This window comes from Pisolithus orientalis (genome assembly GCF_024613125.1).
Source record: "Pisolithus orientalis strain OTSU chromosome Unknown F5J12scaffold_13, whole genome shotgun sequence".
NCBI lineage: Eukaryota > Fungi > Basidiomycota > Agaricomycetes > Boletales > Pisolithaceae > Pisolithus > Pisolithus orientalis.
Genome location: NW_026260794.1, coordinates 150,289 through 175,005, shown reverse-complemented (window position 1 = coordinate 175,005; position 24,717 = coordinate 150,289). Strand labels below are relative to the sequence as shown.

The following is a 24,717-nucleotide window of genomic DNA, read 5'->3' as shown; positions in this document are numbered from 1 at the left end:
GGGAATGATTACTAATCAACGAAGACCTCCCTGGTGACCAGATACTACGACTAATGATGACGAGGCAAGCTGTTGATAGGCGGTTTCATCAAGAAACCAACCCTACTCTGTAGGATTTGGGAACTTTGCAAAACCCACTGCCTTTCTGTACAGTATCTGTACAGAAAATACAGAGTAGGGATGGTTTGCTGATAGTTGACCTCAGATATGTCTACTACCATACTAGCCAAGGCCGGCCGCCGTATCTGCCTCCCAATTACACATGCTACTATATAAACAGGGTGACTTGCGGCGGCGCTTGCAGGTCCCCTTGTTCCAACGGTGACCTACCCTGCTCACTGCCACACAACGATAGACTTGCGGTTGGCTCCTGCTCACATCCGATACCAGTTCTATCCAGACTATGTCGCACCTTTTGTACTGGCCAGGTCGAATTTTCTTCTATGCGCTCGGCAACACGTCTGCTGTTTGCCTCACAGAGGAATTGCCCCCCGAACACAGGGCGGATGTGCTCCTCCTCGGCTGTGGTGACCCCAGGCACATTTTATACACAGTCTATGCTGATGCCTCGACGTCGAGTGGTAGGGTCTCGTATCATGCGGTGATTTTTTTTTGCTTCTGACTGCAAGAATAATAGAACCTCGCAAGCTTGACATCACCTGTTGTGATTGCGAAGCCGCTGTACTTGGTTTGCGCAACCAGCTCGAGCGAGTGCCATCTTACTCATGTCATTTTTTTGATAGCTCGGAATACATTACTCTTCACCCTCTTAGCCGACGATGGCGCCGAAGATAGACTTCTCAGCATCTGGAACGTATTTTACCATATGATGCTGGATGAAGGCTCGCTTTCATTGCTCATCCAGCAATGTCGCAAGCTCGTTCCGCTTGCGGAAAGCCTGGATTCATGGAGACAAGGTCCATATGCGCACATCGTCGTCATGTGCAACTCAGACACACTTTCGGAGATCGGTCGATTCTGGAAAATTTGGCTTGGAACCTTCAACTTCGATGCTAAGCAAGCTAAGCGTTTCAAGGAGAATTTCCAGGATGGCATCATAAACGTGCAGCGAGGACACGAAGCCGACCTCATAACGACTTCTATGCGTTCAGCAGGACCTCTTGCTCCAGTGACACTACTCGCTGTTTCGGAACAATTCAAGCGCTTCTGGATGACGGGTGTCACGGATGACGGGTCCCCAGACGTGAAACCAGCGAACAACCCCAATCCCACCTTCGCTTTCTCCTTGTCCGGAGAGAAGTTCGCTGTGCACTATGGCACAGACCCCATTTCTGGTTTTCATCTTGCAGAAGCTCTAGCGTCTTCCGGACTTGAATGCTCTACCAAGTCACCATCAGTAATCCACAAAGTCGTGCGGACTGCGCGCCAGCAATTTGGTACTTGGTGCAAGGCTGTCATACGCCGTGTCCAGAACACAAGTGTGTCCTCAGCATCCTTGGTAGTGCGGATGTATGCTGGAGAGGCACTTGCGTTCTGTCAGGCACTTCATTCTGTTAACAGGCCTTCCGTGACACACACACCGATATTCGTCGCGCCGTGGAAGCGATCAGTGGTACAGCTCGACGACGCGTTATACTCTCCGAGCGCGCCAGCTCCGGCCCCGACTTCCTTCAACGTGATTGAGACGTCGAATCTTCTTGATCATGTCGGATTGCAAAGCCTACTCACCGTCACTATTCCCCTCCTTTGTGGCTCTTCCTCGTCGACACTTTACACAGACGCTTTACTACTTGCAGGCGATTCACCTGCCCAAAGCACCTTGAACCACATATGCGGTGACCTCTCTACCATTTCACTACTGTTAGGTGTCGTTCCTTGTTCCTATATTTCCCGTTTCACCACACGTTTCAACTTCGATAACATGATGCACGACATCACAAAATCTTCCTCGACGCAGTGTCATCAACGTCTTGCTTGGAAGCATATCAATTTTGGCCATCATTCGGATGGTTTGCATGAGGGCGAGCTTACGTTTACTCCACACCAACTGGCCCGAGAGCTGTTCGACATATACTTGAGGATGTTCTCCGATGAGGATCTCAGAAAACAGATGGCCATCTTGTCTCTAGATAAACCTCTATTGATGGGCAAGATACAGCCGCCAGGAATTATCCATTATACGCGCCGCAGCTTCGCTTTGTTGCTCGCACATATCAGAACAAGAGTCCGGTGCGACTGGAACAAAGTCATCAATATTCTAGAGGCGTTAGTTCTGCAGGATCGTACACTTCTCACTGGGTCGAACTTTTACCAAGAAACGGTCTGTCAACTATACCTCGCAGGTTTCAGTCTTTCCTGGTTTGGCCCTGCACAAATACGAGAACTTCGCTCTCAAGAAGACCCTCCCATTTTCAGGTCGTGGAGCATGGTTCCCGAAGTCGTGACAGTCGTGCTGGTGGTTCCACGTCACGCCATCGCTAAAGTACAATCTGACCTTTCAAATGCTGGTACACCTTATCTGCAATGCGGAATTGAAGTCGATGGCAAGCATGGCGCCTTCGCATGTATCTCGGCATCATTCGGCAATCTTGAGATATCAGGCGAGGGGGAGAATAAGGTGGCAGTCGTCGTCGAGGACAGAGAGGGGATCAATGGCATGTCGCCTTTGATCGTCTCCTTCCCTGTTCTTTCTACCATAGTCATCCGCACCTCTGGTGCAACTGTTGGCTTGGCGGTGCGCCCGAATTCTCAAACTGCGGCGTTGGTGAAAAAGTTAGGGCTAGAAATGTGCCTGTTCAAGGCTCTATTGACCGATGAACGATATGCCCATGTCCTAACAAGGTCACCAACAACTAGCAAAGGCACGACCAACTCGGAGTACCCTCTTGTGCCTCCTAAATTGGACACAGTGTCTCGGGGAAATCCAATCCACGTGGAAATGGACATCTCCAATAGGCGGATTCGGTCGCTCACCGCACGCATTGACATCGTAGACCCTACAGGACAAGCTTCACTTGCCAGCAGTTGCGCGGTTACTGTGGAGCAATTATCTCTGAATGGAGCCAAGCTACACGTCGATCAATACCATCATATCATCCCCTTCCCCCTCCCTGTTGACGTAACAAACGCCAAGCTTCGCGTAGCACGGAAGTCGAAGTACGTCGAGGTGGGTGTCTTGGATACCTTGCACGGCCCGTGATTCACGTTAGAACAGGTGGTTGCGCCAATGACACTGGCACTCGACGTCAAGGGAGAATGCAATGTGACGAGGAATTTCAGAACAACCTTTGATTGTGGCGTACCGACGCTCTGGAATATGCACCGCGTGAATCTGGATCGTTGCCCTTCCTTCAAGCTCTCCAAGAGTCGCACAGCATTCAACTGGCTTGAACCGCATGTTGCACTTATGTTTTCGCAAAGGGAGTACACGTTGCGTGCACAGAGCACGTTCCCCGGGTCTATCCCTGATACATTTATGAACTTGAAGGATTCCCTCTACACTCTGTTCGTTTCTGCCACCAGATTGGATGGACCCACTCATGCAGAGTTTGCGTTGTGGAATCCTGAAGAGAACAGATTCTACGCAATGATTCTCGTTACCGATATCCGACTGGATATTGGCTCCCACACGGTCGTAGCTGATTCGTGGATCATACCAGGGTCAAATGATATTCAAGACAAATTGAAGAGGGAGGTAACACCGGCGCTTTCTATCAAGACGGATGCCCACGAGTCCGAAGCATGGAGACATTTGCTTCCGCTGTTAATCGAGCGGTGCCGTACTTGGAAGCACAAGCCAACTTGCGAGTACCTCGTTCATAACTCTCTTCCACTCTACCCAGGTTCCGGGTCGGACCCAAAGAAGGTGCCGTGGTGCTCTTGTGGGATGGGTGTCGGGACGAAAGTGTTGAGGGAACGGTACGGCAGCGCCTCGGCCAGATACGCGACGAGGGCAGCAATCAGCCCGTTGTTCCTTGTCTCGTACATGGAGAAGGTCGGAATGAAGATAGACGGCCCGGTTGGGCCTCTCGCCATGACAGGGTGTACGGTGTGCGGAAAGGGTGGCGTTCCGTTGTCTGCGTGTTCCAGGTGCAAGAGCGTCAAGTACTGTTCGAGAGATTGTCAAGTAAAGGATTGGAAAAAGCACAAGACGAACTGTGTATCAACGTGAGCTATGTATCATAGCACTTGTATTCCCATCTCAATTGCTATGTTTGTACCTGCCCATTCAATCTTTAACACGTCGGGGTTCCAGCACTTTTGGTTCCATACTATGTGCCGTCTTTTCCACTCGCAGACTTGCCTTTATGTGATGATTGGCAGTCAGATGTTGGATACTGGTACATCGGGCTGGTAGGTAATATTTCAACTGGGGTTACAGTGTAATTAGAGACCATGAACCCTGATGGCATTCAGGAATAGGATATGTAAGTGGTTGAACGAGACATCTTACAACAGGACGAGATATGCAAATGAAGAAAAACAAAAAGCAACATACGGCAGAATTATTCGCGGATCGCGAATCCATGAAACTCTCCCTGATCTACAGTATAGCTGGCAATGAATCACCGGTAAAAGCATCATCTTGCTCAGTACGCGTCATCATCCCGCGGAGCGACGGATATGGCGAGCGGTAATTGAACTCCACGACTAACCTCGCCATCCACGGTAGGCACCATCACCAGAGAGGACTCACGTCGAATATGCATCGCTTTCTCTGTGAGCGATACTTCAAATTGATTGATAATCTCTACCAGGAACGCTTGAATCTCGATGACACTGTGACGCATAGGTGTTGTTCAGCCGTACTCTTGCGCTGAATATATGATAGCACTTACGCGAATCGCCAGCCTAGACATGCGCGGGGTCCACCTCCAAATGTCAACCTAGGAGGAGAATGGATAAAGAATGGGTAGGAAAATACACACGGACTCACAGGCTGGAGTATACACCAACGGCAGCTTCCTTTTTGTCCTTCGCAATGCCATCCAACCAACGGTCCGGATTAAACACGTCGGCATCTTCACCCCACATGTCCTTGTTGCTATAACATCTTCAATACATATCCCAAGTGGAAGCGATAGAAATCACGGACCGATTGTATGCAGCGACAGATGCTAAAATCTGGGTCCCTTTCGGAACCAGGATCTCATGCATTAATTCGCCTGATTCCGTCGTAATTGGTTGAGAAAGTGGCAGAAGGTAGTCCTGACTAGCCATGCGAAACACCTGAGGCAGCACACAATGATACCGCAAAGTTTCCTGTAATCACCAACGTCGGATTAATCACTGCGTCAAGACATCAAACGCATGTTTACCTTAACGACGGCATTCAAGTATGGCATATTATCTAAGTCGGACGCGGTGAACTGCGTGTCGCCACGAGCGCGAACGGCAGACTTGTGCTGCCTTATCTCCGATCTGAGTCTCGACTGTATCTCAGGAGCTCGGGACATTTCCAGCAGGGCCCAACCGATCGAATTTGAAGTCGTTTCGTGTCCCGCAAAGAGGATTACGCTACAATAGCGGTAAGTTGACAAAATCACCACCTTCGGCCTGTGAACGTACCGCATCTGAGAGTATAGCTCCTCATCACTTAGTTTGTTCTTCGCCTCAGCGTCCATGTTTGCTTTGACTGCGAAAACGATGATTACACAGGTCACAGGCGTCACGTACCACTCACCAAGCAGCGAGAAAATATCCCTGCCCCCCTTCCCTTGCAAAAGAGACTCTGCCTTCTCTGTCACCATAGTTGCTGCAGTGGCGGTGGTGACTTTCTTCGCTTCACGGAGACGTGTGGCTCGGGGGACTGGGGCATACTTGACCCAGTATTCGAGGATCGATGTCGGAATGTACTTGATAGCTTCCTGAATGAAGATTTGTAGCGCCGAAGGGGAACCAAAGACGCTCAGCCTGGGCAGCAAGATCAACCCTACCTTCCAGAGAAAGACGGCATAACGACGTACAGCAACCCTTGGTAATTTTTCGCCAGCGGGCTCTCCGAATTCTCGAGGCTACCCAGCCGGACGTCGAAGGCACCTGATTTGGAATTGAAAATATAAGCCCAGATCACGAAGTCGACTGCTACATTTACATACCTTCTCCTATGGCATCCAAAGCTGCTCGAGAGACCCAGCTTGGGATGTCCATTACAATCTTGCCACTATTATCAGCCTCGACGAATTCCATCCACTTTGCAACCATCTTAACAATAGATCAATATCGAGCCTTATCCAATGGCAAACAACTTACAGCCTGGGCAGAAGCCTGTGATACCACTAAGAATGCCCTTGATTCAGCTCCCCCGAAACCAGGATTCAATATCTTCCTCTGTCGCTTATGGACGTCGCCTGCCGATATGACATTGTCAGATGAGTTTCTGCTAGATCTCAGGTTTGAACACACCATCTGCCCAGAGAACACTCTTTCCCAGCATCATGAACGTCAGAATTCGACGTTCTGGTACTTTTGGGAATTGATATGCGGCGGTGACGAATATCCGTGACAAGGCCTTCGGATCAGCAACCACAAGTTGATCCTCCTATGAAGGAAGATAAGAAAACCTCGTATACAAAACGTAGCAGCACACCTACACCAAGGATGCCTTTGACTCGGATGACTATTGCCGTAGAGGTTTTTCCAACGGAACTCTGCTTCACCGGCCATGTCCTGATATAACTCGGCAAGGTTCCCTTTGCAGCACGACTCAGGAGAGGGATGATCAGGCGAATGGCGCACTCACCAAAAAGGAACGACGTGGACTTAGGTCCGCGCACTCGAGAAAGAGAGGTTCTGGTGCAACGCCTGTAGATAGCATATAAGACGAGGGAAAGGCACAGGGGAGTCAAGTAGCGATCCATCTGAGAAGCTGATGAGCATTCCCTCCAGAACGCAGCGCTGTTTATATACCATATGAATTTGTGCGCGTCCGCCGCGGTATTCGTCCTGTTACGAGGAGTTACTCACCGACATTGGTAACCCAAAAGTACCGGGAGTCGGCAGTATGGCAAACCGTACACCGAGTGTGAGTGACACACTCGTCAAAAAGTAATTACTGTAACGATCATTGACTCAGAGTCTTCCTTCGGAATGTGTGTCATAGTACTTGACTAATAGTTAGGGGGCAATCTGACCTAAAAGGTCAAAGCCGACCATGTCCGACGGCCGCGACAAACCTCTTTGTCCAACTGGATATGGTATCCAAGCTGACTCGCCCGAGTCAGATGCAATGACGAGGCAAATGTGACACTATTCAATCTTTTGCCATCACCGACGGTTTCCACTGTCTGCCTCAGCGTGCAGTCCATCCCGTGCTGAAAGAAGTCATGAATCCTGAATGTCATTTCAATTAGTACATACCACAGCATTTCTTATACATGGGATGCGTGCATCACCGAATGTTAAATCTCATAACAGCGTAACCAAACCATGTAATCGGGAAAAAGAAAGGGGGGATAGAGGGCTGTACGACCTCCCTGGCAATCTTTCATTAAGAGAAACGAACGCGAGGAGCGCCTGAGGGTGTAGCCAGTAACGTACCATCGATAAAACAATTACTTCACGCTTCCTGGACCGAGGAGCAACTGGTATAATGACTGGTAAATGAACCCTACGAACGTCGCCGTCTTCCACGTAGGCGCTATCAATACACACGGCTCCCGCCGGATTCTATTGGCTGTTTCAGTGATGAATACCTCGACCTTGCTAACAAGTTCCATCAAAAAGGTCTGAACTTCGATGACGCTGTGTGGATGAGGCGAATCGGGTCATTGTGTAACCGTTGGTCAACGTTGCTTAGTCAGACACTTAAGCAGAATATAATTACGGCAGTGCTCACCACCATGGCCAAAAGACAATCTGGGGAGTGAGAAAGGCTTAAAAACGTGAATAAGTTGGTACACAAGAAAACAAAGGCTCAAGCATACACCAGTGACAGCTTCCTTCTTGTCCTTCGCAATGCCATCCAGCCAACGGTCTCGATTAAACACATCAGCGTGCTCACCTCACATATTCTTGTTGCTAAAACGTCTTCGGTACATATTTCGAGCGAAAGAAATAGAAGCACAAACCGGTTGTATGCAGCAACAAATGTTACAACGCAAGTCCCTTTGGGAACGAGTGTCTCGTGCATTAACCCGCCCCCTTCCATCTTAATCGGTCGAGAAAGTGGCAGAACGTAGTACTGACCAGCCACACGCAACAACTAAGGTGCTGTGCAATGACACCCCAAGGCTTCCTGTTGCGGCTGCGATGCGAGCAACGCTCGTTCTGCGTGCGATATCTGCACATTATATGACCGCCTAACGCCCCATGATAGCAATATCACCATCTCTGCGATGTCGAGGGCGGCACCGACAGGATGCAGAAAGAGAGGTTCTTTCCAAAGACGACAGAGTAGAACAACCAAAGACCAACCGCTTGTCAGACAGACACGGTTGTCCGATGGTGCTTGCTGATTGGCAGCGACATCTGCATCTAAGTTGGAAATTGTATTCTTCTGCCTGGCGTGGTTGAATTTTTACGGCGAATTACTCACCGGTGTTCATAACTCGATGGTGCCAGAACTCCCTCCGCAGTGGTCCATACTATGTAGTCTGCGTTCGTTAGCAGGCCTCGTAGAGGAGTTCAACAATTTCGATAGTTTGGGACTTGGCAGCATTTGACAGGGTCCACGTGGATATACATAAGCACGTGATCGTGCATGTTGATCGCTGCGACATGTCTTGCCGATCACAAGTCTACACCCGCGGAGCCATTTCGATTTGACACGGGGGAGAGACGCCTCTAACGTGAGACTCTCTCGTATCTTTCCAAGTGATACTCATGACTTTCAGCTCGATGCAGTTATAAGCTTATTGGGTGAGAAGGATGTCGTGTCGACTGCAGCCACTAGAATGGGGAAAACAAAACATCAATCCATCTATGTTAGTTTGCTATCTTGCAAATGCTCTCGAAGCGGAAATGGTGTGTATATAAACTGGCAGGTCTCATACTGCGAGCAAGACTTGGGTTTTCAGCAGGAGGAAAAGAAGATAGCCTCTGGGCTTCATGTGAGAGTAGTTGATTGAGATACAGCATGCTGGCACGTCTGAAAGCATGACGAGGATCATTACAGAAAAACAGCGCGAGGGGCCACCATTGTCCTGATAGCCCCAGAGCAGCTTCTCTCACAATGCTTCCGAAAGCCGTCATCTCAGACAAAGTTTGCCTGGCGGTTATGCATGATGGCCATAGATGAAGTGCATCTTCTGAATACATGAGGACAATCCTTTCGGAAGGCATTGGTGGTAGTTCGTATCCGCCAGCATACATTATACTAAATATCCTTGCTGCCTCGACGTGCCGCAATGGACACGTGTTGACCACTAACTAAGCTCACTCTGGGCAGAAAGTGATCGTATACGCGGGACTCTTTGACCCATCGCACGTCCACAAGGCCGTTCCGCTTGACTCGTCGTAAGCATAACAATAGGAGTTCGGGCAATTGCTTTCTGTTTCAAGTTGTCAGGGTCTATATACCTGGTAAAAGTGAACGAGACACAACACGCACTGAAATAGCTATAATACTGAACGCCAGAAGACGGGCAGGTTGCTGGAGTGCTGTAATTTCCCGTGCAACAGTTGGGGGAGTTGGCTGGATGTGGCAGGTAATTGCATAGATAAAAATCTTGAAAAAAAATCAGGCATTACTCACCAGTGTCGCTATCGAGGCCGGCTTCACAAGCGCTTTTGCAACCCACGATGTTACCCGACACGTCAAACGGCCCCCGGAGAGGAGTTGGACCTGTGCAACACTAAGCAGTGCAGTCATGGTCAAAAAAATGAATGCTTAAGAACAATTTGGCCCCAGATCAACGGGACAGTCTGCAACAGAACACCCAACGTTGTTCGTGATGCTTACGGGTATATTGAAGCCATCCACGAGGGATACTGGTCAGAGACGCGTATGATCAACATCGACTGGTGAGCTATGCCAACCAATACAGACCATCGTAATAATCCGTCCCGGTATCACCACCGAGAGTAAACTCGGCAAGTGTTGCTGGCGGCGCACCCTTCAGTGGTATGATCAGAAAAGGCGTGCCAGAATCCTCGGTGGAATATCTCACAATTCCGTTGCATTGCAAACCGCCACTGCAACCGCCGTCTAGGCACGAGTTCGAGTCTGCAGTAAAGGTACAGCCGCGACGGCCCTATCCGTGGCTATGAACAAGGCTAGAGGGGCGGTAGCCTAAAGACATACCCAGATCCTAGCAGAAGACCAGTTGTCTGGCACCTAATATGGCAGGCTAGTCAATATGAAGTCTGGAACTCGCGGAACGTCCCTCACAGTAAAGGTCACTGATGTCCCCGCAGGGGCTTCCCACCTAAAAAAACGATTCTCTCAGCTGTTTTGAAAAATACGCCTTACGACGGACCCTCCAGGGTAGGTTGGAGCCGTTCCGATAGCTGTGAACATCTGACGATCATTAACTTCAGTTTGTAGCAAAGAAAGGGCAAAGTACCGCGGGCCTGAGGTGTTGGTTAGCGCCACTACATATGTCAGTGGTAGAAAAACGCCAGGCTCACCAAATGGTGTAGCCGCAATTGTTCGTTACAGTGATTTGGCGCGCTAGAGCACCGGGTAGCAGAGCAATGAAGGCAATGGCGGTCAGCATTATTATTCCCTGCTGCAGCACGGCACAGTTAGGAAGGCTGCAACGTCGGGATATGCATACTCGATTGGCTGGCTTTTATCTAGGGGGTCGACAACTCCTGTTGATGACCTCATATGCACCTATCCAGCATGCTGCGGTCAGTCACGGCTTGGACCTTGCTCCCTGACGTTCCCTCCAGTGAGAACATTGCTTTAAGCTGACTGTCAAGATGGAGCTGGTCTGACTAACCGCGACGAGTCGTGATGTTAATTCCCAACTCATGTCAACCAGAGAAACGGATTAGTCGTAACGGCAGGAACCACGTAGAACCACTTCCATAACGGCCAGTTGAAACGCTTCATACGTGGGCGGAATGATTCAAAGAGTTTCGCGAGGCTACTCCCCTTCCACTAAGTGATAGGATGAATGGAGCCCTCAATCGAAATGAGCATACCTGTCCTTTGAAAGCCGTGGGTCGGAAGGAGAGCTTGGGTCCCCAGCAAACTTAGACTGCTTCCGGACCCACTGACAGCGAGGCGGACTGCTGTTTATAGAAGTGGGCTGGTGGCACTTGGACCGGGATTCAAAATTGTTGTCGACGAGTATGTAATTTAGCTGCGGGAGCGCGCCACAAACGCCGAGTCTAATGAGTTAGGAAGCCCTAGTGCTGCAATTTAAGTCACTGAAGGACCTGCACATGCATTTTTCGGTCCCTGCCACGTCTCTTTCCTTAGAGAGTAGACGTCAGCAATTTCAATGGCAATCCCATTACCAGATATTTCCGTTTCACTCAATGATAATCCTCAGGGCGCCCCCGTTAGTTATCAGTTTGGACGATGCCTTCAGCTTAGAATTGGAGAATGATCACCGATTTCGGGATGAAGTTTCAAACTCTGACAATACTAAACTAACAGTGCGTAAATAGTCCGTAAGTAGAAAACGACACTTACGGGGTCCCTTCCTGGATTTCCCGAAACTTCGCTTAATGCAATCCGTCGGATCGAGAGACGGTGGGAACAAAGTGTTCGCCTCATTACAATCTCTACCCAGTACATACACTCCTGCACAGTTCTATGGTGGGTGTGACTCGCTCACCAACGTGGTGACAAAACCTTGGAGAAGCAGATAGTCATCTGCAAGTCGATGTCAGTTTTGGGGCTTACACTCGATAATATTGATCCCTCACATTAGTTAATTCGTTTGCTTAGCTGGAAAATCTAGTAAGTGCGTGACAACGAAGCTATGTGGGTCGGCGTCGATGGCAAGCCGAAAACGATCTCGAAACACCTTGCTCACGCAATCCAAGGTGACGGATTGAAGAAGGGGGAGGTAACACGTCATCAACGAGGACTCGTCCAAACCGTCAAATTGCTCGTTTCGAACGGTCAATCGCAGCAGCATGAATGTCTCTTGCAAGACCGCCAGGAACTCGCGGAAATGGATTCTACCTGCTCGTTTGTCTCCTGTGACACAACCAACGGAGGACTGTTCATCACGGGGACGCGGCCAAGACAGGGAGAGCGAGCGCAAGCGAAGTAAGTCATGAAACCCATCGGATTTGGGATAACATGCCGGTTTGAATGAGTAATTGTCCACGCTGAGACACTGAACCACATGAGTGATCAACTTCCACCCTTTTCCAACTTCTTCGCCGCTAGCATCGAAAAGTACCTCTTGTTCCTGGCCACGATCACCGTCACCGTCATCTTCCTCATATCCCATGTGGAAATATACCAGCCGTCGAGCTTTCCCACGCAGTGTTTTGCGGGCCACTGCAAGGTCTGAGCTGCGAGACAAAGAGTATCTGAGGCCTTCGAGGCGTTTGATGTGAGGGACTACGCCTCTCGTTATGTCCTCGACCTCTGCCTGTGCCGAAAAGGGCGAACTGTCCTGTATCACTGCTATTCCAATGATCAAATTTCCGGACCAGCTCAGCATTTCTTGGATTAGCTCTGGCATAGTGATCCCAACGACCACGACTATCCTTGTCCAAAAGGACGGGAAGGAAGAAGAACATATGACGTCTTTCCACCGACTACAGACCGAAGCAGCGTTGTACGGGAATAGACTGGGGGAATGCGGGTCGAATGCAGTGGCATATGTCGGGGCTGACAGCCCAGGGGGCTCACATTCCCGGCTACTCTCGTCGCAGGACTCCCAGAAGACATGGGTAAAAATTTCGATGAGCAGTTCAGTGGGAAGCATAGATATTGGGGAAGTTTTCTTTATGCTCTCCTTGCGAGGACGGCAATGCTTGACTCTGTCGACTAGCAAACGGGAAAGGATTGCCGCTGCAGAATGACACTCATTCATACTCATTCTTGGGGGAGACGTCAATCAATTGTAAACGCGGTATTGTTGTACTGACCAGGTGATGCACGGGTAAACGGGCGAGGCGTCCAAAAGTTTGTCGCAGGGCGAGAGAAAAGAAAAGGAACAGAGAAAAACTCAGGGAGGACACATTACCCGGTGGTGGGAATGGCGGCCGCCCTAAGCGGTGACGTCTCATGCTCCAGCGAATCTCTCCCTGGGTTAACAGCCTGTGAACAACAAGTTTAAGTATCGTACGCTCCACTGCCAGACAGAGGACACGGCTACCGGTGATGGCAAGCACCGATCATTTGGTTTGTTTACACAACGACACTGTTGAGTCTTCCCTCCACCTCTGCTTGACTGACCGTGATACTAGCAGACCTGCATGATAAGCTCGTACGATGGGTTTGTGAGCGTCACCGTGTGCATGGCGGCCATCTCTAACATCACATCCGAATCGGTATGAAGCTTGTCTCCGAGTCGTGTGTGAAAGACCCCAGCTGATGCACCACTCCGGTTGGCGCCGGTGTGGAGCTCACAGTCTAGCACCCCCATGTCCCCCGCACACAGGATATATGTTGGATCGTACACCGACGCAATATATACGCTGGAATTTCATCCATCGCCCCCGGGGTCAGACTCACCAACTCTGGCGCTCCTAGGAAAGACCCATGTAGGCCAAAACCCGTCGTGGATAGCTCAACATCCATCCGATAACTCGCTGGTATTTACTGGGCTCGAACAAGAGAACGGTGAGATTGCAGTCATCAGGTACGGGGAGGAAGCAGAAGGTATAGTCGTCGCGAGGGCGAGGAGTGGCGGCAGCGACCCTTGCTCGCTGCTCGCGACGGAGGACGAACTTCTTATTGGAAACGTGAGTTGCCCGTCGTTCCTGGATCATCCTCAGACGGCAGTTGACTGTCAACCTACCCCTGACATTGTGCCATATCATCCAGTATTCCTCCGGGACGTTGGCAACTCTACCCATCTCTACCGAGCCCCCCTTCGTGCTCACCCCGACGCCATGGACGCTCTCTTTGCCATTTGAAAGGCCTGGACCTAACAAAGCTCGTCAGGCTTCTTCCCACCCCCATCAAACCATCTTCAGTACCATAGATACCACTTCTGCAGAGAAGGAGCTCCTTGTCCCGGATCTAGGAGCAGACAAGATATGGCGCCTCAGGAAAGGCAGCGATAATCGCTGGGCTATCTGCGGCTACGTACAATGCCAATCCGGTGGTGGGCCACGCCACGTCGCCACTTGCGGTGCGTCCTTTCCGTATGGCAGTATGATGCATTCCCACAGGTGTCACAGGAAAGACGCTGTACACCTTACTTGAGCTTACTTCGCAATTATCTGTGCACCCCTTTCCTCCAATCGATATGAGCCCACCCCAGAAATCACTGTCCACGCTTCGGACTCCACCACCAGCGCCGCACGCTATGACTACAGCTGAAATTCTGTTACCTGAAACGAACGCCACATTTTCCGAGCCTTACATATACGTGTCTAACCGTGATGACCCAAGCCCCGAGGGAGACACGATTGCTATTTTCTCCCTTGCGAATGGAGAGGCAGAGCCGGAGCTTGTGACAGAGGTACGTACCGGACTAAAGCACCTCCGTGGTATGTACTTTGGTGGAGAAGACAATAAATGGCTCATAGCCGGTGGGACCGAGGGTGGTGGTGTGAAAGTTTTCGAGCGAGTACAAGGGGGAAAAGACCTGCGGGTAGTAGCGAGCCTTGGAGCGGATGTCGTTCCAAAGCCTGCTAGTTTCTTGTGGGCATAGCTAATTCCCCATTCTTATATCCCAGAAAATTGTAAAGAAAAAATGTTTTGTTTGTACGATAGACGTGCTAGACGACATGGACGATTAACGAACCATGATGATCATACGCTCCACTGGATATTATCTACTCATCCAATAACACCATCTCGCTTGAGCCGCGCGACTTCGTCGGAATCCAAGCCAAGATCCTCCTTCATGACTTCCTCGGTATGTGCACCAAGGTCAGGACCAGCCCATCTAGTCTTGGCATCTGAACCTTGTAAGACGGGGAACACGCGAGACATCTTCACATTCCACCCGCCATCTTCCTTCTGTACCCAAACATCCTCGACAGCATCGCGAGCCTTGACCTGCTCGTGATCTACAATTTCTCTTACGCTGAGAACCCGCCCAACGGGCACACCCGCTGATTCCAATAGCTCATAGACTTCTTCGGCAGAACGTGAACTCGTCCATTCCGTGATGGCTGCCTCGATTTCTGCTTGGCGAGTGACTCGATGGTGATTGTGGGCATAAAGCGGTCCTATAAGATCTTCACGACCGATGGCACGCATCAATCGTGTGTACAGGGTATCCCCATTGGCACCGATGATGATATACGTTGGGAGTTCTCCCGTCGATGTCGAGGGGAGACAAGGGTATGCATTGGTAGGGACAATTCCCGTAACAGAAGACCCCGATGGCCCACGGACCTGGAGGGGGAGAAACATGCTAGGTATCGATGATCATCACGAGCCACAGATCCTACCTTTCCTTTCCGATCATACTCTGGAATTATACCTTCCATTAGATTCATCATGCTAAGCAGAAGTTTCAAAGCTACACTTCGGCCACCGGAGGAAAGCTAACCTCTCCATGATGCTAACATCAACGGTCTGCCCTTTCTGCTCACCAAGTGAGGCCAACTTTTCCCGTGACATCAACGCCAGGACCTGCAGGAATACTCAGCAATTGCGCCGTACAGGCAAGGTCGGTTTGACTTACGGTTCCGAAAGCGGCATGGAGCCCTGCAACTGAGTCCCCTAAGCTGATGTTTGGTCTAACCGGCGGACCAGCATGCCCATCCGTCTTTGGATCCACGAGACCGTTGATGTAACGGAAACCAGATTCCGCTTCGCAAACGGATGCATAACCGGGACGAGAAGACCACGGTCCTGTCTGACCATACCCACTAACTCGAGTGAATATGAGAGAGGGATTGAGCGGATGCAGGTCGGAAGGACCCAATCCCCATTTCTCAAGTGCTTATCGGAAGCAGAGAGTCAGTACCTTTGGTAACCACGCGATAGGAAAAGGATAATTTACTTCCAGGCTTGAAATTCTCAAGTACCACGTCGCTCTTGGCCGCTAGCCACTTCACAAGTCTGGTGACACCATCAGTATTATATGGTATTTAACCATGCACATAACTGGAAGCACGAACTCTCGTCCTTCATCTTTTCTCAGATCAATAGCGACGCTCTTCTTGTTTCTGCCTAGACTCCGGAACCACGGACTAACACCATCAGCGTCGAGTTCGCGCCACACTCTCAGAGGGTCCCCTACAGAGGGTGGCTCTATCTTGATGACCTCTGCCCCAAAATGCCTGGGACGAACGTCAAGACAAGCACGTCGGCGTTTCAATTTAAATAATGCTGGTTTACCCGAGGAGCTGTCCACAGAACGGGCCAGCGATGACTTGTCCCAGTTCCAAAACGCGTATGCCGCTCAGCGGAAGGTCGTTTGGACTGCTACCCGCTGATCGTGGGCCATGTCTTTCAAACTCTACATGGGGAGTGCTTACTGGGAACTGAACAGACGAAGAGGGCCCCCAGTCAGAGTTGCTTTGGTTGCATGTCGTAGTAGTAGAGTGGAAGCCATGATGGGGTGCAACCGTTCACACCGACCGGGGTTCTTATGATAAGAGTTCAGACTTTGACGAAGCGCTGAAGGTCACTCTTCGCGAGAGCGACTGTCTGCAGGTCGTCTGTGATGGTACCTTGCCGTGATCGACCCGACCGAAAAGGCGGGTGTGTATCGGCAAATACCCTTATCTGAGATCCATGATGCCCTTCAGCCTTGTCACCAATTGAACCCCGCTTACATACCCTTCCATGTAATCCAAGCAGCAGGAGGCCTCGAGGCGGCGCTTGGGGTTCCCTTTGTTCCAACTTCCAACTCAGCCTGTACTTAAAAAGTGGTGGGTTCAGCTCGCTGCCACACAACCAGACTTGCGGTTGGCTCCTACTCACATCCAGTACCAGTTCTATCCAGACTATGTCCCACGTTTTGTACTGGCCAGGTCGAATTTTCTTCTATCCCCTTGGCAACACGTCTGCTGTTTGCCTCACAGAGGAATTGCTCCCCGAATGCAAGGCGGATGTGCTCCTCCTCGGCTGTGGAGACCCTAGGCACATTTTATACACGGTGTACGCTGATACCTCGACGTCCAGTGGTATGATCTCGCGTCATACTTGGAATATTTTTGCTTCTAACTTTGGGATCAATAGAACCTCGCAAGCTCGACATCACCTGCTGTGATTATGAAGCCGCCGTCCTTGGTATGTGCAATTAATTTGAACGAGTGCTACTTCGCCCATGCCATTTTTTAATAGCTCGAAACACGTTACTCTTTACCCTCTTAGCCGATGATGGGGCTGAAGATAGACTTGCCACTATCTGGAACATATTTTATCACATGATGCTTGACGAAAACTCGCTCTCATTGCTGATCGAACAATGTCGCAAGCTTGTTCCGCTTGCAGAAAGTCTGGAATCGTGGAGACAAGGTCCTTATGCGCACTTCGTCACCATGTGCAACTCAGATACGCTTTCGGAGATAGGTCGATTCTGGAAACTTTGGCTCGGGACATCGAACTTCAATGCTAAGCAAGCTAAGTGGTTCAAAGGTAACTTTCAGGATGGTATCAAGAACGTGCGGAAGCCACACGAAGACGGCCTTGTAATGACTTCTATGCGTTCAGCGGGGCCCCTTGGCCCACTAACATTGTTCGCTGTTACAGAACAGTTCAAGCGTTTTTGGACGACCGGTGTCACGGATGACGGGTCCCCAGACGTGAAACCAGCGAACAACCCCAATCCTACTTTTGCTTTCTCCTTGTTCGGAAACGAGTTCGCTGTGCACTATGGTACAGACCCCATTTCGGGTTTTCATCTTGCAGAAGCTCTAGCATCTGCTGGTCTTGAATTGTCTACGAAGTCACCATCGGTAATCCACACAATCGTGCGGACTGCGCGCCAGCAATTTGGTACCTGGTGCAAGGCTGTCATACGCCGTGTCCAGAACACAAGTGTGTCCTCAGCATCCTTGGTAGTGCGGATGTATGCTGGAGAGGCACTTGCGTTTTGTCAGGCACTTCACTCCGTTAACAGGCCTTCCGTGGCGCACACACCGATATTCATCGCGCCGTGGAAGCGATCAGTGGTACAGCTCGATGACGCGTCATACTCTCCAAGCACTCCATCTCCCGCTCCGACTTCCTTCAATGTCATTGAGACCTCTAATCTTCTTGATCATCTTGGATTGCAAAACCTGCTCACCGTCACTACTCCTCTCCTCTCCAACTCACCCTCGTCAACAATTTACACTGAAGCCCTACTGCCTGCAGGTGATTCACCTGCCCAAGGTATCCTAGACCACTTGTGTGGGGACCTCTCTACCATCTCGCTACTTTTAGGCGTCATCCCTTCCGCCTATATATCCCGTTTCACCACACGTTCCAACACCTCCGAGACCATGATGCAGTCTATTGCAAACTCTTCTGCAAACCAATATCATGAACGCCTTGCTTGGAAGCATATCAATTTTGGTCATCTCTCCGACAGTTTACATGGAGGCGAACTTTCGTTTGCCCCACACCAATTGGCCGGAGAGTTGTTCGACATATACTTGAAGATGTTCTCCGATGAGGATCTTAGAAAACGGATGGCCATCCTGTCCCTTGGTAAATCTCAGTTGATGCAGAAGATACGGTTCTCAGGGATTATCCATTATACGCGCCGCAGCTTTGCCTTGTTGCTCGCACATATCAGGACAAGAGTCCGCTACGACTGGAACAAAGTCATCAATGATCTAGAGGTATTAATTCTGCAGGACCATACACTTCTCACCGGGTCGAACTTCTATCAAGAAATGGTCTGTCAACTACACCTCGCAGGTTTCTGGCTTCCCTGGCTTAGCCCTGCGGAAGTACGGGAACTTCGCTCTCATGAAAACCCTCCCATTTTCAGGTCGTGGAGCACGGTCCCTGAAGTCGTAACAGTTGTGCTGGTGGTTCCACGTGACGCCATCGCCAAAGTACAATCCGACCTTTCAAATGCTGGCACGCCTATTTTGCAATGTGAAATACGAGCCGATTTTAAGCACAATGCCTTCGCATGTATTTCTGCTTCATTCGGTAAGCTTGAGGTATCAGGCGAGGGGGAGAATAAGGTGGCAGTCGTCGTCGAGGACAGGGCGGGCATCAGTGGCACATCGCCATTAATTGTCTCCTTCCCTGTTCTTTCTACCACTCTCATCCACACGTCTGGCGGAACTGTTGGCCTGGCGGTACGCTCCACCTTGGGACCTGCGGCGGCTTTGGCGCAAAAATTGGGGCTAGAAATGTGCCTGTTCAAAGCTCTTCTGACCGATGAACGATATGCCCATGTTCTGACAAGGGCACCAACAGCCAGCGAAAGCACGGTCAACTCGGAGTTCCCGCTTGTACCTCCTAAATTGGACACGATGACTCGGGGACATCCAATCCACGTGGAAATGGATGAGTCCAATACACATATTCAGTCGCTCACTGCACACGTCGACGTCGTAGATCCTGCAGGACAGGCATCACTTTCTAGTGGTTGCACGGTCACCGTGGAGCAGGTATCTCTCAACAAAGCCAAGCTATGCGTCGACCAATACCAGCATATCATCTCCTTCCCTCTCCCCATTGACGCAACAAATGCCAAGCTTCGCATAGCACGGAGATCGAAATACGTCGAGGTGAGTGTCGTAGGCACCTTGTACAACCTGTGATTAATGTTAGAACAGGTAGTTGCGCCAATGACACTGACACTCAACGTCAAGGGAGAATCTAACGTGGCGGGGAATTTCAGAACGACCTTTGATTGTGGCGTACCAACGCTCTGGAGTATGCACCGCATGAATTTGGATCGTTGTCCATCCTTCAAACCCTCCAGGAGTCACAAAGCATTCGACTGGCTTGGACCGCATGTCGGACTTATGTTTTCGCAAAGAGAGCGCATAGCGCGTAACCGGAACACGTTCCCCGGATCTACTACGCCTGACACAATGATGAATTTGAAGGACTCTCTTCACACTCTTCTCATTTCTGCCACAGGGTTGCAAGGGCCCATTCACACTGAGTTCGCCTTGTGGAGCCCTGTCGAGAACGAATCCTACGCAACGATTCTTGTTACCGATGTCCGACTTGATATTGGCTCCCACACGGTCGTAGCTGATTCGTGGATTATACCTGGATCGAATGATATTCAGGACAAATTGAAGAGAGAGATAACACAGGTACTTTCCATCAAAACAGATGCCCACGAATCCGAAGCATGGAGGCATTTGCTTCCTCTGTTAATCGAGCGGTGCCGTACTTGGAAGCACAAGCCAAGTTGCGAGTACCTCGTTCATGACTCTATTCCACTCTACCCAGGTGCCGGGTCGAACCCAAAGAAGGTGCCGTGGTGCTCTTGCGGGATGGGCATCGGGACGAAAGTGTTAAGGGAACGGTATGGCAGCGTCTCTGCCAAATACGCGACGAGGGCAGCAATTAGTCCCTTATTCGCCGTCTCGTACATGGAGAAGGTAGGAATGAAGATGGACGACCCGGTTGGGCCTCCCGCCTTGACAGGGTGTGCGGCGTGCGGAAAAGGGGGCATTTCGTTGTCTGCGTGCGCCAGGTGCAGGAAGGTCAAGTACTGTTCGAAAGATTGTCAAGTAAAGGATTGGAAAACGCACAAGACGAGCTGTGTGTCAACGTGAGCTATGATAGCACTGGTATTCCCATGTCAATTGTTATGTTTATGCCAGTCCATTCATCCATAATACCTCAGGGTTCCAGTACTTTTGGTTCCATACTATGTGCCGCCTTTTTCTTTCAGACTTACTACCTTGCTGTCATGACTCGCTGTCAGATGTTGTGTGCTGGTACTTTCCGAATCTGAGGTATGAAGTAATAGCATGGACTTAATCTCATCGTTGTTTCTGTCAGCCGTCCTCGACGGTAGTGCCCAGATCTTCTCACTTTTGGGTATCGCCGCGTTGTGTACGCATCCAGGGCATCGTAGGCGTTCGTGATGGCCATACGTACACCTATGCACACGGTAAGAATTACTGGAAGCATGATAATGATAATTCCGTACCACTTGCATGTGGGGATCTTGCTGTCGACTGGTTCATCTTCGGAAGTGACTCGGCTCCCCTGGAACACGTGGCGAACAGTGGAATAGCTTCTGCTGTTACTCAAGATCGATTGTTGTCGAAACAACAGAGCCTGCTCTACAGTTATTTGTTGCCCGAGGATTCAGTCGCAATAACATCTCCGAGGATTTATAAACTTATCCTCATGGCAAGACTGAGCCGCTAGTTGGTATTCCAATCGGATTTCAGTGTGATTAGAGACCATTAATAACCCTGACGGTGTCCAGGGGATATGCTATGTACACCGTTGAACGAAACTCTTACAACAGGTCGAGGTAGGCAAATGAAGAAGGAAATAAAAAGCAATATACGGCAGAATTATTCGCGGATAGCGGGTCCCACGAAGCTCCCCCCGTTCTACAGCATAGCTGGCAATGAACCACCGCTAAAAGCATCATCTTGCTCAGTACGCGTCATCATCCCGCGGAGCGACAGATATGGCGAGTGGTAATTGAACTCCACGACTGACCTCGCCCTCCACTGGTAGGCACCATCACCAGAGAGGACTCACGTCGAATATGCATCGCCTTCTCTGTGAGCGATACTTCGAATTGGTTGATAATCTCTACCAAGAACGCTTGGATCTCGATGACACTGTGACGCATAGGTGTTGTTCAGCCATACTCTTGCGCGTGAAACATGGCAGTACTTACGCAAATCGCCAACCTAGGCATGCGCGGGGTCCACCACCAAACGTCAACCTAGGAGGAGAGTGAGCAAAATGCGTAGGCATATACACACTGGACTCACAGGCTGGAGTATACACCAACGGCAGCTTCCTTTTTGTCCTTCGCAATGCCATCTAACCAACGGTCTGGATTGAACACGTCGGCATCTTCACCCCACATGTCCTTGTTGCTATAACATCTTCAGCACATATCCCAAGTGGAAATGATAGAAATCACGAACCGGTTGTATGCAGCGACAGATGCTATGATCCGGGTCCCTTTCGGAACGAGTATCTCATGCATTAATTCGCCTGATTCCGTCGTAATTGGTTGTGAAAGTGGCAGAACGTAGTCCTGACCAGCCATGCGAAACACCTGAGGCAGTATACAATGATATCGCAAAGTTTCCTATAATTACCAACGTTGGGTGAATCACTGCGTCGAGACATCAAACGCATGTTTACCTTAACGACGGCATTCAAGTATGGCATGTTATCCAAGTCGGACGCAGTGAACTGCGTGTCGCCACGAGCGCGGAGGGCAGACTCGTGTTGCCTTATCTCCGATCTGAGTCTCGACTGTATTTCTGGAGTTCGGGACATTTCCAGCAGGGCCCAACCGATCGAATTTGAAGTCGTTTCGTGTCCCGCAAAGAGGATTACGCTGCAATGGTGGTAAGTTGATAAAATCACCACCTTCGGCTTGTGAACGTACCGCATCTGAGAGTATAGCTCCTCATCACTTAGTTTGTTCTTCGCATCAGCGTCCATGTTTGCTTTGACTACGAAAACGATGATTACATATGCCATAGGAGTCACGTACCACTCACCAAGCAGCGAGAAAATATCCCTGCTCCCCTTCCCTTGCAAAAGAGACTCTGCCTTCTCTGTCACCATAGTTGCCGCAGTGGCAGTGGTGACTTTCTTCGCTTCACGGAGACGTGTGGCTCGGGAGACGGGGGCGTACTTGACCCAGTATTCGAGGATCGATGTCGGAATGTACTTGATAGCTTCCTGAATGAAGATTTGTAGCGCCGAAGGGGAACCAAAGACGCTCAGCCTGGGCAGCAAGATCAACCCCGTCCTCCAGAGAAAGACGGTATAACGACGTACAACAACCCTTGGTAATTCTTCGCCAGCGGGCTCTCCGAATTCTCGAGGCTACCCAGCCGGATGTCGAAGGCACCTGATTTGAAATTGAAAATATAAGGCCAGATCATGAAGTCGATTGCTACATTTACATACCTTCTCCTATGGCGTCCAAAGCTGCTCGAGAGACCCAGCTTGGGATGTCCATTACAATCTTGCCACTATTATCAGCCTCAACGAGTTCCATCCATTTTCCGACCATCTTAACAATGGATCAGTCTCAAGCCGTATCCGATTGCAAGCGACTTACGGCCTGGGCAGCAGCCTGTGATACCGCTAAGAATGCCCTTGATTCAGCTCCCCCAAAGCCAGGATTCAATATCTTCCTCTGTCGCTTATGGACGTCGCCTGCCGATATGGCATTGTCAGATGAGTTTCCGCTAGATCTCAGGTTTGAACACACCATCTGCCCAGAGAACACTCTTTCCCAGCATCATGAACGTCAGAATTCGACGTTCTGGTACTTTTGGGAACTGATACGCGGCAGTGACGAATATCCGTGACAAGGCTTTCGGATCAGCAACCACAAGTTGATCCTCCTATGAAGGAAGATAAGAAAACCTCGCATAAAGTAGCAGCATACCTACGCCAAGGATGCCTTTGACTCGGATGACATTGCCGTAGAGGTTTTTCCAACGGAACTCTGCTTCACCGGCCATGCCCTGGTACAATTCAGGAAGGTTCCCTGTGCAGTACAACTCAGGATGGGGATAACCGAGTGAATGGTACACTCACCAAAAAGGAACGATGTGGGCTTAGGTCCGCGCACCCGAGAAAGAGACATTCTGGTGTAACGCCTGTAGATAGCATATAAGACGAGGGAAAGGCACAGGGGAGTCAAGTAGTGATCCATCTGAGAAGCTGATGAGCAGTCCCTCCAGAACGCAGCGTTGTTTATATACCATATGAATCTGTACGCATCCATTCACGGTATTCGCATTGTTATGATGAATTACTCACCAACATTGGGTGCCGGGAGTCGGTAGTATGGCAAGCGGTACACCGAATGTGAGCAACACACTCGTCAGGAAGTAATTACTGTAAAGATCATTGACATATAGTCTTCCTTTGTAGTGTGTGTCATAGTGCTTGACTAATAGTTAGGGGTAAGCTGTCCTAAAAAGTCAAAACCGATCAAACCTGATGGTTGCGACGAACGCTTCTATCCAGTGGATATGGCATGCAAGCTGACACGTTCGAGTCAGATGCGATGACGAGGCAAATGTGACATTATTCAATCGTGTGCCACTGACGACGGTCTCCACCGTCTTACCGGCTCCCATGTATGTACAACCCAGCGTGCGCCAGTCCCATGCGGAAAGAAGCCGTGAATCTGGATCTCATATTAGTTGGCACATACCACGGTATTTCTTATACGCGAGATACGTACATCGATGGACGTTGAAACATCTTACAACGCGACCAGACGAGGTTATTATCAAAAAAAACTGGGAATAGCAAACTGCACGATACTCCTTAACAATCTTCCGTCAAGAGGGACGAACACAACGAGCGCTCGAGGGTGTAGCTAGCAGCGCACCTTTGGTAGATCAATTACTTCGCGCTTCCTGTTCCCAGGGAGAGACCGATATAGCGAGCGGTAATCGAATCCCTGGGCCATCAGCACACATGGCTCCCGACGAATTCTCTCAGCTTCCTCAGTCAGGGAAGCCTCGAACTTGCTGACAATTTCCACCAAGATGGCCTGAATTTCGATGACGCTGTGTGGATGAGGTGAGTCGGGTCATTGTGTAACCGAAGTTGGTCGC

The 24,717-nt window shown here is 50.1% G+C and overlaps 8 protein-coding genes across 8 annotated transcripts; 3 read left to right on the top strand and 5 right to left on the bottom strand.

Moving 5' to 3' along the window:
* Positions 1-34: 34 nt before the first annotated feature.
* On the top strand, positions 35-4,208 carry F5J12DRAFT_741961 (uncharacterized protein). Its single transcript, XM_051742035.1, has 4 exons — positions 35-581; positions 638-688; positions 744-3,127; positions 3,176-4,208. Exons 1-4 carry the CDS (start codon positions 404-406, stop codon positions 4,130-4,132), a joined length of 3,570 nt encoding a protein of 1,189 aa, XP_051600136.1. The 5' UTR covers positions 35-403; the 3' UTR covers positions 4,133-4,208.
* On the bottom strand, positions 4,142-7,531 carry F5J12DRAFT_828794 (cytochrome P450). Its single transcript, XM_051745640.1, has 17 exons — positions 7,512-7,531; positions 7,150-7,249; positions 7,095-7,116; positions 6,704-6,829; positions 6,582-6,653; positions 6,549-6,550; positions 6,367-6,502; positions 6,214-6,311; positions 6,060-6,165; positions 5,928-6,000; positions 5,645-5,874; positions 5,530-5,596; positions 5,280-5,478; positions 5,057-5,223; positions 4,898-5,005; positions 4,800-4,847; positions 4,142-4,740 (listed from the first exon to the last, which is right to left on the bottom strand). The coding sequence occupies exons 3-17, from the start codon at positions 7,114-7,116 to the stop codon at positions 4,551-4,553; spliced, it is 1,644 nt and encodes a 547-aa protein (XP_051600135.1). The 5' UTR covers positions 7,150-7,249; positions 7,512-7,531; the 3' UTR covers positions 4,142-4,550.
* A 1,805-nt stretch (positions 7,532-9,336) lies between these two features.
* On the bottom strand, positions 9,337-10,619 carry F5J12DRAFT_720476 (thaumatin; the record flags this gene model as incomplete). Its single annotated transcript, XM_051741242.1, has 11 exons — positions 9,337-9,452; positions 9,512-9,595; positions 9,656-9,745; positions 9,799-9,891; positions 9,950-10,016; positions 10,071-10,154; positions 10,205-10,237; positions 10,292-10,328; positions 10,380-10,420; positions 10,467-10,473; positions 10,531-10,619. The coding sequence occupies 11 exons, from the start codon at positions 10,617-10,619 to the stop codon at positions 9,337-9,339; spliced, it is 741 nt and encodes a 246-aa protein (XP_051600134.1).
* Positions 10,620-11,295: 676 nt separating this feature from the next.
* On the bottom strand, positions 11,296-12,961 carry F5J12DRAFT_79635 (uncharacterized protein). Its single transcript, XM_051744109.1, has 3 exons — positions 11,785-12,961; positions 11,549-11,731; positions 11,296-11,500 (listed from the first exon to the last, which is right to left on the bottom strand). The coding sequence occupies exon 1, from the start codon at positions 12,915-12,917 to the stop codon at positions 11,790-11,792; it is 1,128 nt and encodes a 375-aa protein (XP_051600133.1). The 5' UTR covers positions 12,918-12,961; the 3' UTR covers positions 11,296-11,500; positions 11,549-11,731; positions 11,785-11,789.
* A 320-nt stretch (positions 12,962-13,281) lies between these two features.
* F5J12DRAFT_79529 (Lactonase, 7-bladed beta-propeller-domain-containing protein) lies at positions 13,282-14,766 on the top strand. The gene is made up of 4 exons (XM_051744058.1): positions 13,282-13,371; positions 13,431-13,785; positions 13,868-14,177; positions 14,227-14,766. The coding sequence occupies exons 2-4, from the start codon at positions 13,465-13,467 to the stop codon at positions 14,700-14,702; spliced, it is 1,107 nt and encodes a 368-aa protein (XP_051600132.1). The 5' UTR covers positions 13,282-13,371; positions 13,431-13,464; the 3' UTR covers positions 14,703-14,766.
* F5J12DRAFT_79369 (CoA-transferase family III domain-containing protein) lies at positions 14,767-16,806 on the bottom strand. The gene is made up of 9 exons (XM_051743985.1): positions 16,790-16,806; positions 16,486-16,735; positions 16,346-16,429; positions 16,126-16,287; positions 16,008-16,066; positions 15,687-15,946; positions 15,552-15,634; positions 15,451-15,502; positions 14,767-15,394 (listed from the first exon to the last, which is right to left on the bottom strand). Exons 2-9 carry the CDS (start codon positions 16,560-16,562, stop codon positions 14,831-14,833), a joined length of 1,341 nt encoding a protein of 446 aa, XP_051600131.1. The 5' UTR covers positions 16,563-16,735; positions 16,790-16,806; the 3' UTR covers positions 14,767-14,830.
* On the top strand, positions 16,670-21,036 carry F5J12DRAFT_79382 (uncharacterized protein). Its single transcript, XM_051743991.1, has 5 exons — positions 16,670-16,881; positions 16,946-17,136; positions 17,192-17,242; positions 17,297-19,686; positions 19,735-21,036. The coding sequence occupies exons 2-5, from the start codon at positions 16,959-16,961 to the stop codon at positions 20,692-20,694; spliced, it is 3,579 nt and encodes a 1,192-aa protein (XP_051600130.1). The 5' UTR covers positions 16,670-16,881; positions 16,946-16,958; the 3' UTR covers positions 20,695-21,036.
* Positions 21,037-21,535: 499 nt separating this feature from the next.
* F5J12DRAFT_938035 (cytochrome P450) lies at positions 21,536-24,051 on the bottom strand (the record flags this gene model as incomplete). The annotated part of the gene is made up of 14 exons (XM_051749642.1): positions 23,684-24,051; positions 23,536-23,633; positions 23,352-23,487; positions 23,199-23,296; positions 23,045-23,150; positions 22,913-22,985; positions 22,630-22,859; positions 22,515-22,581; positions 22,265-22,463; positions 22,042-22,208; positions 21,883-21,990; positions 21,786-21,833; positions 21,644-21,726; positions 21,536-21,612 (listed from the first exon to the last, which is right to left on the bottom strand). The coding sequence occupies exons 1-14, from the start codon at positions 23,871-23,873 to the stop codon at positions 21,536-21,538; spliced, it is 1,680 nt and encodes a 559-aa protein (XP_051600129.1). The 5' UTR covers positions 23,874-24,051.
* Positions 24,052-24,717: the final 666 nt, after the last annotated feature.

Excerpts from the sequence above, each read along its gene's own strand:
- F5J12DRAFT_79382 (XM_051743991.1), top strand. The coding sequence starts at position 16,959 with ATGTCCCACGTTTTGTACTGGCCAGGTCGAATTTTCTTCTATCCCCTT. Across the intron at positions 17,137-17,191 it reads TGATACCTCGACGTCCAGTG|AACCTCGCAAGCTCGACATC; the intron begins GTATGATCTCGC and ends TGGGATCAATAG. Across the intron at positions 17,243-17,296 it reads TTATGAAGCCGCCGTCCTTG|CTCGAAACACGTTACTCTTT; the intron begins GTATGTGCAATT and ends ATTTTTTAATAG.
- F5J12DRAFT_79635 (XM_051744109.1), bottom strand. The coding sequence starts at position 12,917 with ATGAGTATGAATGAGTGTCATTCTGCAGCGGCAATCCTTTCCCGTTTG.
- F5J12DRAFT_79529 (XM_051744058.1), top strand. The coding sequence starts at position 13,465 with ATGTCCCCCGCACACAGGATATATGTTGGATCGTACACCGACGCAATA. Across the intron at positions 13,786-13,867 it reads ACGAACTTCTTATTGGAAAC|TATTCCTCCGGGACGTTGGC; the intron begins GTGAGTTGCCCG and ends CATATCATCCAG. Across the intron at positions 14,178-14,226 it reads ACGCCACGTCGCCACTTGCG|GAAAGACGCTGTACACCTTA; the intron begins GTGCGTCCTTTC and ends CAGGTGTCACAG.
- F5J12DRAFT_828794 (XM_051745640.1), bottom strand. The coding sequence starts at position 7,116 with ATGGTCGGCTTTGACCTTTTAG. Across the intron at positions 6,312-6,366 it reads GAGTGTTCTCTGGGCAGATG|GCGACGTCCATAAGCGACAG; the intron begins GTGTGTTCAAAC and ends TCATATCGGCAG. Across the intron at positions 5,597-5,644 it reads GGATATTTTCTCGCTGCTTG|TCAAAGCAAACATGGACGCT; the intron begins GTGAGTGGTACG and ends TCGTTTTCGCAG.
- F5J12DRAFT_79369 (XM_051743985.1), bottom strand. The coding sequence starts at position 16,562 with ATGGCTTCCACTCTACTACTACGACATGCAACCAAAGCAACTCTGACT. Across the intron at positions 16,430-16,485 it reads CTTCGTCTGTTCAGTTCCCA|TCCAAACGACCTTCCGCTGA; the intron begins GTAAGCACTCCC and ends AGCGGGTAGCAG. Across the intron at positions 15,635-15,686 it reads TCCATGCCGCTTTCGGAACC|GTCCTGGCGTTGATGTCACG; the intron begins GTAAGTCAAACC and ends GTATTCCTGCAG.
- F5J12DRAFT_741961 (XM_051742035.1), top strand. The coding sequence starts at position 404 with ATGTCGCACCTTTTGTACTGGCCAGGTCGAATTTTCTTCTATGCGCTC. Across the intron at positions 582-637 it reads TGATGCCTCGACGTCGAGTG|AACCTCGCAAGCTTGACATC; the intron begins GTAGGGTCTCGT and ends CAAGAATAATAG. Across the intron at positions 3,128-3,175 it reads GGAAGTCGAAGTACGTCGAG|GTGGTTGCGCCAATGACACT; the intron begins GTGGGTGTCTTG and ends ACGTTAGAACAG.